Raw genomic sequence first — 13066 nt, forward strand, 5'->3', positions numbered from 1 at the left:
GGCCAGAGAGAAGCCTAAAATGATGATCGAAACTGCAGCCATGGCTTGCAGCCATGAAGACACAAGTGGTGTTTTCCTTCTTCTTTGTGCTCCCAGATTTGCAGTCCTCAAATTCTCTCAGTAGCTCTGTTGACTTTTGAACTAGGGTCTCAGTCAGCTTAACCCACTAAACCAAGAAACAAATGTCTGAACAGTTTTCAGATGTGTTTGTGAGTCTTATAAATATCAGCACTGCTACAAAAGTGGGGTTAGCAAAAGAATAAGCTGCAGGACAGAAGCAGTGTAGCAGATCCAGAACTTTGTTAGGAGAAATGTTTTCAAGATATGCTGGAAAACAGAATTACTAAAACAATGAGTTTCTGTATGTTTGCATATGTGCTTCTGTGTGTCTTTCCCTTCTACATCAAATTTTAATTCCGATTTTTGCAGTGATACAATATGCAGAATTGTCTCCTCCTAGTTGCACTGGTACAAATAAGAGACAGTGGATAATCCAACAGGACAAATGGGAAAATATGGCCAAAGGTAAAACACCCAACTTGTTCCATGATTAAGAAAAAGAAAGATTAAAAAATTCCACCTCCGTAGAAATTTGCATAGCCAACCTTAATTTCATCACTGAAGTTATATCTGACTTAATTTCCTAAATGGATTAAGTCTGAGGTTCATTGTTCTTGAGGTTTAAGAGAAACATCCATTATTTAACTTGTCTTCAGCCTTCCTACTGCAGTTGGTGTCAAAAAGATAAATAGCAAACAATTCTGTTAGAGTGCTACTATCACAGTTACTCTGAAAGACCTATCATTTACCAAACAAAAATTAGGGAGTATAAGAACTCTAGGAATACATTTGGAGGGAATAAATAAGGACCAACAAGCATAATTAACGTTGAATCTAATACTGGCAACAAGAGTAAGCATACAAAATTATTACAAATAAATCTATAATGAAAATTGAAAGGTTTCTAATAATGTATAAAATTAAAATGTAACATAGACATACAAATAGTGTAGTATAGAAATAATGCTGTCTTAAGATGGAGCCTGGTAAAAAACCTGTTGAGGATGGTGCTTGATAAGAAGGCACTGTACAGCAGAGCTGGAGAATTCTTACTTAAAATTTCCTAGAAAGCCTTGAATAGATTATGTTTAGTATCAAGCATGGATTGTGTTTCTGTTATATGAATCCCACATTTCAGGGCTTCTTCTGGTCAGCTGTAGGGACCAGAAAACCTTTTTTCTGCTTGGTTTCTGTGTTGGGCAGCTGCCAGTTTTTGAAGCCCAGGAGCTGTCTTGTATTCCAAGGCAGAATGCATATTTAGATGTGCTAGTGTGTACTGAAATCTCTCCAGTGTCTGGTTGATGGGTCTTCCTATATTCTCAGAGCTAAACCTATCACAGAATTTCCTCAGTGAGAATTTCCTTGGAATTTGCACTGGCAAGGCACATCTTTCTGTTTTTTTTGTTTGTTTCTTTTTCCACCTCTCCTTGGAGTGGGATTAATTGCTTGATATTGCTTCAGATTTTTTCTTGCCACTTAGGACAATAGGCAATGCACTCATTTGCCATGCCCTGTCCCGCCTTCTGCCCCATTTTGCCACTTTATGTTTTGATTGCTATAGTGTATATATAGTAGTATAGAACTACTATGTTTTACATGTGTCAAACTGCTGGGGAGTATTTTACGGATTGTGCTGCCTGGGAGCAGATCTGTCACAGATCTTTTTTTGGTTAAGTATATACTGAATGGCTGCCTGTGATATGAAGAGACAGACCAGATTCAGTTCAAGTAGCTTCTAAGTTTCCAGGTTAATGGATAAGACAATATGGACAGACACAACTCATTTATGAGGCTCACAAGGTTAACCAATGTTTGAAAGGCTTATCTGAAGCTCAGTTTACCCATTAGTTACATACTGGAGCTTGTCAAGTTATGGATATACTCTTGGTATAGTTTGCTTTATTTAAGGCTCTTTAAATTCTATAATTTTTCACAGAAGTAAAAAATTTACAGAATCTACTTATACCTTAATTATAAGAGGGACTATGTGTTATCACTTATTTGAGATTCTCCTAACAGTTTTTAATTGCCAGTTTTAAGTAAAGCATTTCTTACTTATGTATATCCTTTTCCTCACTCCTCAGAGTTTTTCTAATAAAAGCCCATTTATAAGGGACAGCATCTAAAAGAAATCTTCTTCCTCAACATAGTGATTCAGAAGCAGAATATTTTCATTCTAGCTTTGATATTTCCTTTGCAGGCTCCTGAATTACATTCTTGACCAAACTTCCAACAGGTGGGGAAAGGAAATCAACAGAGTGAAGGATGAATTGAAAACTACAAAATCCTAAAATTAGGCAGATATTCTACATGCATTCTACAATCACAAATGACAGCATTTTTTTCCTAAAGTAACCATTTTCCCATTATAATAGTTACATTTTTAAACACATCAAGTAGCAAGATGTCTTAGATACTGAGAGAGTATTTTCTGTTTAAGAAATTAAATTTCTCCTGTTAATAGATAAGATACAGAAAAATACAAGTGGCATGAGATAAAACTCCTTTGGGATAACATCATTCAGTTTCTGCAGAAGCTGTATCCTCAAAGAGAAAAATTTGCAAAAGATCTGGAAGTAATTAAAAACTACTGTAGTGTTTTGGCTAGGGAAAAAAAAGAAGAAAGTAATTGAAATCTAAATCTGATGTAAGAAGAAACTACCTCGCAAAAATTAATGTATTTCTTTTAAAAAAATTTATGGTTTATTGAAGAAATCTGCCACTCCAACAGCAACACAGCTGTGACATGCTCAACTAGGCTGAGGGAACAAAGACCAGCTAATCAAGCACAGATCTTGTCAAACATAACACATCTTCATCCATTTTATGTTAAAATAGGCCAAATCCAAATGCAAATGCCTATTTTATGATAAGCAAAAATCATTATATGTTTATTATCAATTATCCAGAAAAAATATATTTCAAGTACTTGGATGTATGCTTTTGGTTTATATAAGAAATAAAGAAAATAAAGCCTTCAAATTAACCTAAATTTTAATCTAGTGAAGTAGGTGATACTAGGAAAAAATAAAATGGGTGCAGGAAAGCAAGTTACACAAGAGAGATTCTGAAAATACAAAGAGTAGAACTTTTTGTTCTTCCCCAAATTCACAAGTGACGCACTTTCCATACAGGAGTTCCTTTAAAATTTAAAATGTATTTTTCACAGAAACTCCAAATTCCTTTGGGGGAAAGGCTTGATTGCATATCCCTCAGAGTCAAAAAGCCTGCCCATATGAACTGAATTATCCATGACATGTACCTTCAGACATTTGTAACGTGATATTTCATGTAAATTTAGACCATACCTTGGACGTGAGCCGCTGGCAATGTTGATTTTATTCAGGAGCTCAGATAAGAAAAAAAATTCTGACATCCTTGCTAATCTGTAGTCGTTAACATGGAATTTCCAACATAAAGAGCATAAAAGCATCTAATTTGCTGTAGCAAATGAAAGGAAAACAAACTTCGCATTTCCCTTTCCTCTTCAATGTCTAAAGTTACTCCGTTCTGTGCAAACAAAATTGTACTTTTCAAAGGTTTTAATATTGTCATCTATCTTTTGAATGACAGATTTCAAACTTCCCCATATAATCTGTAAAATGTCATTTAATCTGAGTATGAAGGATTTACCCATGTTAGGAAGAAAACCCCTAGTTATATTAGGATTACTGCAAAACCACAGTACTTTATATAGCCTTTCCAGTTCATATTACTCAACTTATCATATAGAAAAGCTCAGGTAGCACTATCTCTTTATTTATAGAGATGACTTAACCTCATTTGCTGCAGACAACATCTCCTATACTCCTAATTCCAAATTCTGTGAGCTATAGGCTGGATTACAATATTTGTCTGTCTGCCATTCTCTTCCTCTAGACATTTTATGTATTAGTACTCTTATAGCATTTACCTCATGTTTTATTTGACAAATAGTTTTAAAATGTAAATAGAAAAAAACTAACAACGTTTTTCCTGCAGATGAATAGAACTACAGACCTGATTGTTTAGTACACCTGTAGGATTAAGTACAATATTCTGTGGAAATGCAATTTACAGAAGCAATAGTTAGAGTTAGGTGAGGGGAGGAGAATGCAATTTGCACCGCTACAGCCCCCTGTTGACCAATTCCTGTAGAAACATCTAACACCACCAGCAAACATTACAGGATTAGCTTCTGAAGTACTTGGTAATAAATGGACAGCAGGGCACAAAGTCTTCTTTACTTAGAAGGTAAGGAAAAAACCCCGAAGTATCAGATGGGGTGTAAAAACTAAAAGCTTGCAATTTCCCCAAGTAATTGGGTAGAGGGAAAATAGCTCTCCCAAACAAACACTGAAGACAATGAATAGATGTTCAAAACTTCAGAATGATTAGGCTCTTCACATTATTTCAGGTATAAAATGAATCTTATTTTTAAAATAGCTGAATATTTTTAAATAATAAATTACATGTATAATAGTCATAAAAATAACAAATTGATTTAGCTGCATTTGTTACATAGCTTTACTGGGATGTCTAAAGCAAGCATTGCGGAAAGAGCTTAAATTTCTCTCTCTTCCTTTCAATCAATATTTGAGGCAAAGTTTCATCTCTAGGGCCCTTAATGGCAGGAATTCCTGGAGCCAGCAAATGAGTAATGTTAAACCTATGATTAGATGATGAGGCCATCAAAGACACTAGACCCTAATGTTACATTCCACTTTATTCCTGAGAACTGCAGTAAAAACAAAGGCTAGAGAAGAAAGGACTGTAAGTTATTCCTTCCCTCAAGAAAATGTTTCAAAAGCTGCTAAAAAAAAGTAAAAAAAAAAAAGTTTCATGACATGAACATAGAGCTCAAAAGCCTTAATGGATGTTTTGGAATTTTCCTGGAACCCAGGACTTCACCATTAGGTAACAAATTTTTCAAGTGCCCTGCTGGATAAGGTTTGAAGTTCAAATCCCACTGAGGATTCCTGCCAGGGTTGTATTTTTCTTTTACTTTTCCCTAACCAATATCCACCCTGGCTAAAAGAAGAAGGAAAAAAAAAAAGGAAGAGAAGAAAAAAAAAAAAAGGAAAACAAGATTTAATGATATCCTTATGACAGAAGCTTGAAGAAACGCAACCTATGGACTGGCAAACAGCAGGTAAGTTGGAATCCCTCAAAATCAGTTGTAAATGCTTATTATTTACAGATAGATTCCTCAAAAGTAGATCTTCATTTCAATTACCACTAGAAACTAATTTGTTTTCAGTACATTTTTGGTGCATGTTCTCAATATGCAGCAGTAAATGCTCAAGTAAAGCTACAAAAAAGTAATTTTCCTTGGTAATAATATAACAAGTTAACCTGGGCATTTTATATACTAACTTGGTTTGAGTTTAACTGGTATTATAAATCTGTGGGGAACTTCGTAAATGAAACACTGTTAATAAGTCTTTAGAGAAGTCTGAAAACCTGTGAAGTTATCTGGAACTGTTAGGCCATTGTATTTTTCTTATATTTTACAAAATGAGCAAAACCCTAAAATGTTGATAACTTACTACTGGCAGTTTAAAATAAAAAACTATATACATGACATTAGTCAATAACACTTCTGTCAAAACAAGGAAAATTAAAATTGAGATATAAACAATTCAAACACTATGAGGTATTGTTTTAGTTTTGAATATTTTACTTGTGAAAGCAATTCAAAATGTTGAGTCAGATTTCTGAAAAACCCATTACTGCTAGGCTGAAAACCCAATAATTAACTACAACAATTTTTAAACAGAAATATTATGCTACTGTCACCTAAACCATGTTCTGCTACCTAAACCATGTTCCTCTGTTTTTTATATAGACAGCTACATAAAATATCCAATGAGTTATGTCACGTATATCAAAAGTAATAAAGTTACCACAAAGTAAGGTTTTAAAAAATTACTAATTCAAAGACAGATTTCAACATAATATTATGACAACAGTATCCTATTTACGTATTCTAAATATGGACTGGCTTGAAAGAGAGTTCATACACAGAAAAAGTGCATAATGTACATCCATTCACTTTTACAAAATGAATACAAATAAAGATTGTATACCCTGTGAATATAGACAAACTATGGAAAGTCCGATAAAAAAAAATCTACAATTTATATGCAACCAGAAGAGATTAATTTGTATTTTCTTATACTGAAATGGAAGAATGAAACAAAGAGCAAGATACAATTCTTAGGCTGGCAGTAATCCAGCACTACACAAAGAAACTAATACAATTAAAACCAGAGAATGTCTTACCTGTGAACAAAGTAGCATAACAAGTTCAACCACTGAAGTACTTGATTTCATACAAACCAGACCTGCAATAAATAGTCAAAAATGAATTTAAAAGATTGGTGATATTTAGTTATTATAGCTCCAAGGTTTCAGAAATTCCATAAAATATCTGTAATATATATTTTTTTATCACTCAAATTCACTGAAACAAGTTTCAAGCACAATTATCTGAGCATTTCACATTCAAATATACTTAAAAGTTCAGAAAGCATCAAAGAATCACCTAGAATAATCTATACCAAGTTCAGGACAGAATATTTTTTAATTCAGTCTTTTTGACATTTAGCTTAGTTCACTATTTAGCTAAATAAAAAAATAAATACCTACCTATCTATATCATACAATGCCATTTAATATACAGCAAACATAAGAAAACAACCTTTGAATATTAAATCCTGTAAATTCTTAAGAATAAACTAATCAGACATTAACATGTAAAGAATAAAGCCTCTGCTTAGAAATTAATTTTTATTTGGTAATTGATTTTCCTGTAATTGAAAGCTTGAGTATTAATGAAAGAGGAATTAATGTAAAATCTTATCTTTATTAGAATTATAACCCATAATTTGCAGGCCATGTTTCTTAAAACAAACCTTGAATTATGCAGTTACTTATTGTTTTTTACTTACTTTAAATAACCAATACCTAATAACATTGTCGCTATTGTAAGTACTCATTTGCAGCTTTGCAAATGGAAATTTACTTTCTGAGAGAAGGATATCATATCTAAGTATTTAAAAGATGCATTATAAAGAAACAATGAGGAAATTACACTTCTACTGTTATCTTTATATCTGGTAGCTTCTGTTATCTAAAATCATATAGACATTGATATGAGGGTTTAGGGCATAGAAAGACTTTTGTTTTATTACAAAAATTATAAACTCACAAATATAAAGCTTACAGCTAAGGACTAAATAGGAAGCTGAAAAGCAAACTGATGTGCTTTAAGTAGGTTTCTACAAACAGCGATTAGAGACAAAAGCACTCCTACACAATAGCATGTATATTTATTGCAGGTAGTGGATAAATACCCTTTTGTGCCCATTTTGCTAACAACCCCATCCTTATTGTATAGTAACACAGAACAAGCTGTAAGAAGCCACTAGGATTCCATTCTATCAGATATATGGGCAGACAGTTAACTAATGAAATAAGAGGCAGATGTGCAGAGCTCATTTAGGGAGACAATTGCTGTAATTGATCAGCTATTCTTATGCTCAAGTGCTAGAGGATCAGAAAGATTAATGGGATACTTATCACCTGCAGGCTACCTCCTCCATTTGAAAGCTGACAAAGAAAATCCAAACAGAAGACTGAACTCTACAGTTAAGCCAATGCAGGTAGCACAGACATATCAAATATTTTACCATAGGATGTTCTCTGGTTTAATATGAATCCACCACATATTCTGTAAAACTAAAAAAAATATATTTTTTGTCACATGTTCACTTATCATCTTTCAATATCATAGAACGGTTTGGGTTGCCGCAGGTACCTCAGGTGTATTAAAATGTGATCAAGGCAAAATAATGCTCTTAGAAACATATTCCCATGCTACAGTCTTCTAAATTTGTATGTGACTTCAGCTTCTGAGTTTAAATCAGAAGAACAAATGTATCCTGAAAAAGCATCACAGCTACAAAAAATAAACCAATTAAATTACCTAACAAATGTTTATGCATCAGCAGTAATTACTTTGTATCTTCACCAGGTTTCCAAAAAGAACAGAAAACTCGATGCAAAATAGACACTTTAAAGAGAAACACATAATGAATATTTCCTGGCTTAATTCATTAAATTAGAAGTTCTTAATTTTCAAAGACAGTTGGTGGTACTTATGCCACCTGCGTAGCTTCAAACAATATGAAAAAACGTTTGGAGTGTGGACCAAACCAAACATGCCTAAAATGGCACAAAGCTAGGATAAGTACTCATGATTATTATCCAGATCACAATGATGGTCTAGTTCTAATGACACAAACACTGCATACATAATAAAACAGGACTCTCTGTTTGAAGGAAATCATAATTACCTTAGTGCAAATCTTTCTATTTATTTACCGTAATAATTTTTATATATTTTATATCTAACTTTTTAATAGACTGATGATTCTACAGGCTTGAGTAAAGTGGTTGTCTGACCTAAAATCGATGTCTTTATTTGTCTGGACATCACATCTAATCAACTGCAAGCTTAGATGTAGCATTCTAGCATCAGAAAGGAGAATTGAACTGATTTTGGTGAAATTCCCAAAAAGAAAAAGAGGAGGATACAGAACTGACATCTGGTTAGCACATCAGCACACACATCACTTGTAACCAGTTCTGTAATTGCCTGCTGATGAAACAAGCCACTGATAAGAGCCATTAACACCTCTCATAACCAGTAGTATTCAAACTTGACATTCTAAGAGGCTGTTTTTCATGTCAAAAAGAAATAAATAACTGTTAGAGACTGTAGCACTTTTCACACGTGAAAATACAGAGAGAGATAGGAAAGCCTCATAAAAGAAGTTCATAGTGTCAAAGATGGATGCAAGGAATACCCTTTGCAAAGCGCCCAGTCTACAGTAGAAATTAAGTGTGCAGCACTCTAGTTATAACTAAGCAAAACCAGGAGTAGCCATGACACAGAATGGGGAATCCCATGCATCTTGATGGGTAGGAAGAAGGAAACAGAAATACTTTCTATTCACCTTTAAGTATTCATGCTATACATTCCTTGAAGTAAAACAGAATACAAAAACGTGAAACATTCATAGCAGGGCTACAATTTCACGTTGTAAGTTTCTTGCTTATCAGCCTCCTACTCCCACTTCAGGGATTCCTGCCACTCAAATCATATGAGGGAAAGTGGGTGCCCTCCATTACATGCTTCATTTCCCCCTTCCTAGCTGCCAAGGGCTCTATTTTTGTGTCCCTTGTGCTTCTTCCCATTTTCACTTATTCCTGATTAAGGAGTTAAGATTTGAAATAAATAAACTTTTTTTTTTTTTTTTCCTGTTACTGAAAACACAATTAATCTTCAGTTTACTGTCAGAGCTGTTGTGGAATCAATAGTAGAGGGGGGCAGATCCTTGTCTGCCTATTAGGAAAATCTGTCAGAATGCAATCTCTGGTTTATGAAGATCCCACATAATCAAAACCCGTAAGAGTAAGTTAAGCAAGAATCACCATCCTTGTTCTGTTTAACTTATCCTACATAGACCAGAAAAAACGTCTTTTTAATACTCTTTTGCTTTTTAAATTTGCACGATCCTCTGTTCCAGGAAGTCCAACTTGTGTGAATTGCCTCACCGCTTTTGGCTTGGTACAGACACTAAAATAATTTCCTTCAACAGACAGTACATAACAGACAAAAATAAAAAAGGAGGAAGAAAATGTTCTGCTCCCATTTTACAGAAGAGAAGACACAAACTGATTGAGGTATCTTCATGAAATCAAAAATAGAATTTGCAGCATGAATCAGAATCAGTTTCTTAAGTCCCAAATGCACTAACAACTGCATTTATTCTTCCTCTTTACTGTTTTGCAGGATTTGACAGAGATTTTTAAAGTGTGCAAAGTTTTATTAGTTTTAACACAATGAGAAACAAAAATGGTAACAAGCTTTGAAAAATAATGGCTTCTCTGATTGAAGAGAGCACACAAATCTATTTTCAGTTCTCTTTCCCCTCCCACTTAACTCCAACGAGAAAAAGTATTTGCAATTCAAACTAAAACTGTTGCCTGCATTCTTCAGCTGCAGATAAATTCTTCCTATACCATCTGTATCAAATGCCATTAAGGAAGCTAATGTAATTACTAAAATACAAGTGGTTATTTCCTGCATACAGCAAGGTTAAAAAGGTCACTGTTGAACTGAATGGAGTACGTGCTCTTTATATTTGCTGTTCTTAGTACTTTTCTTCATGGTCTATTTTCAGTCCATTAAATATAGCCATCAAAATTCAGCAATTTGATGGCAACAATGACCACATATATGGACACAAAAACTGGGAGCATCAAGTGCGTGACCTTAGCTAATCTGGAATAAATGATGTATGCCTGGCAATTATCTTAAAATGCTCTGGTTTACTTGACTTCTTTTTCAGTGTTCTTCTGTTGGCCCAAAGATATGCTAATTATTTCTTTTCACTATGACTTACTAATGTCTAAAAAAAGATTAATTTCAACTACACTATTTTAGTCATGCCTATGGCATTAATGAAGTCATGGGTTCAAAACCTTGAAGCCACCATGCTGAACTAGTCAGTGTGAATTTCTATTTTGAAGAAATATAATGTAGGCTGATAAAATCAATTTTAAAAAAATCCTTATGAAATAAGATCATGGTTTTGAACTTCTTTATATTATTATTAATACAGTGTGTGTATGAGTCTAACTGAATACCAACACAATTTCATCTGGTCTTTATCAAGGTTTGCCTGCATTTTCTTTCAATGATTTTACTTTGTGTCAACTTAAACCCTTATTGGAACTGGAATCAATTGTAATATTAGCAAAACTAAAAGTTAAATGTTTTTATATCTTATGTTCAACTTAGAAAAAAAGATGCAATTAACTATACTTTAGAGCCTGCAGAAATCTTTCACTCAATTATAGCTTCTATATATCTGAAAGTCTCAGGTATGGCTAAATAAAAAGCATGAGAGAGTTTAATCCATTTAACCCAGTTCACAGAGAAAACTTGGCCTTTGTTACTCCTGTACAGTGTGTCATCAAAAGAACAGGAGCTTTGTATAGAAAAAAATGCTTATGACAAAATAAAGACATGTCATTATATGCATTGTTTGTTGATGTATGAAAAATGCATAAAATGTACTTAGAAAGGACCATAAGGTCCTAAAACTAGATCAAAAAAAAAAAAAATCAGAAAATACTAGAATTCTCCTTTTTAACTTGTATTTTTGTTAGGCTATCTATTTTCTGTTTGCTACTGATATAGTCTTCCATGTACTGTAAACAAAACGGTATTGTTTCAAATTGTTCACTATAATTACTGGTAACTCATACTGTGGTATCTCTTCCCACAATCCTCACTGACTTCTGTGCCAAGAAACAGAGTAGGAATTTTCCACCAGTAATTACCACTCACAAATTGTGTCTTCATATTTGATAGACTATTCCCTTATACTCTATTCAACATTTGTTAGGAATGACACAACAAAGTTTGAGTACAGTTCATGCTGATGACAGAAAATAAAGCATATTTTGACTGTGACAGTACTAGGAAAAAAGTGATGGTGATATTTTGGTTGGAAATGTGAGTTTTCCTTCAAGTTTATTTGTTCTTGTAAAATGTCTTTTTTCTGTTAGCAGAATCTTATGGCAAATTTTTTCTTGAATTATTTTGCTGAATCTAACTTACAGTCAAAGAAATAAAGTTAGGATTTATTTTTTGATCATTAATTAAAATTACTTGGATAGTTTAAATCTACATTATTCCCTCTCTGCTATATGTTGTCATTCAGAGAAACCTAGATTCAAATTGCTGTTTTAAACCAATTATCAAGTTGGTGGTGAGTTCAGTACAGCTCTGAAAAGAGGTAGTATGGAGGGAAAATATAAAGATATGTGAAAAGTTTGAAAGTAAATGCTAGGTGTGTAAAACTATTAACTGAAATAACAGATGTTCTTATTCCAATCAAATAATTATTAGGGGGAAAAAAAAAGATGTGTATTAAACAGAATGTAATGTTTTGCAAGATTACACTCAAAATTGGTTTTAGAGCCATACATGTGTCACATATTTTGTAGGCATTTAAATTACACTAATGGTCTTAATTTATGAAAAGCAAAGGCTAGCAAATATTCAGGAATTGCAGAAAGTCTGCAGGTGGAAATCACAGCCATGTTGCAAAATAATTACAACTTCACTTTTACTAGATGAAAGGAAACACTATTCCAAAGAACGTAACGCACTAAAATAACAGTCAAGGTTATGGATTTAACAATTCCCTTCAACAGCCCTGACTGGCAGAACACAACATTACCACCAACTCTAGGATCCATGAGGGATGGCTGTATTAGTACTCCAGACCATCCTTTGTATGGGTAGATCTCCTTTACAGATCAGAAGAGTGACACAGAAAAACATGATGAATGTGAATTTGGCTCAGTGCTTTTGTAGTTGATCAAGACAGTTATAGGATTTTTTTGTTATGGTGAAAGACACTGCACAACACATGCAGTATCATTTATATCTGGTACCTGAAAATCTAGGAAAGCTATCATCTTATGTTATCAAATGAAATGCCTTTCACATCAGAAATCTTTGGAACTCATATCTTAAGATAAACACCTCAAAATAAACACTGATAGGTCAACATAAAAAAAAGACATTTTAATGGGTTCAAACCCAACTCAAATGGTTTGGCCCTTTTAGCCAAATTAGTAAAATAAAACAGATCTTAATACTACGATAATAGTTAAAAGAAAAAAGAATGTTATATAAAAGTTTCTTAAATTATTTTATGGAAGTAAGAAAACCTATACTACTTTACCACTGCAGTTACTAAAAACGAATCTAAATGAGGACCATAAAATATCCAGATGGAATCACAGAATGGTAAAAACCCTTGAGAGCATACCCACAGAGAGGGGATTTATTGCAATGTATACATGATTTACTTTTTAAAATTACAGACTTTTGTACTGTGATCCCATGAGCTGTAACAATATTGACAAAACTGATGCT

General features: G+C 33.4%; 1 protein-coding gene across 9 annotated transcripts in view; it reads right to left on the minus strand.

The window, feature by feature from the left end:
• Nucleotides 1-13066, minus strand: part of NBEA (neurobeachin) — a 514689-nt gene that overhangs the window by 259050 nt on the left and 242573 nt on the right. For all 9 annotated transcript variants that reach the window (XM_074815844.1, XM_074815841.1, XM_074815846.1 and 6 more), the window contains one exon: nt 6325-6386. In XM_074815844.1, coding sequence (XP_074671945.1) covers nt 6325-6386 — 62 coding nt within the window. The remainder of the gene's footprint in view (nt 1-6324; nt 6387-13066) is intronic.

Source organism: Strix aluco, chromosome 2, assembly GCF_031877795.1.
Source record: "Strix aluco isolate bStrAlu1 chromosome 2, bStrAlu1.hap1, whole genome shotgun sequence".
Taxonomy (NCBI): domain Eukaryota; kingdom Metazoa; phylum Chordata; class Aves; order Strigiformes; family Strigidae; genus Strix; species Strix aluco.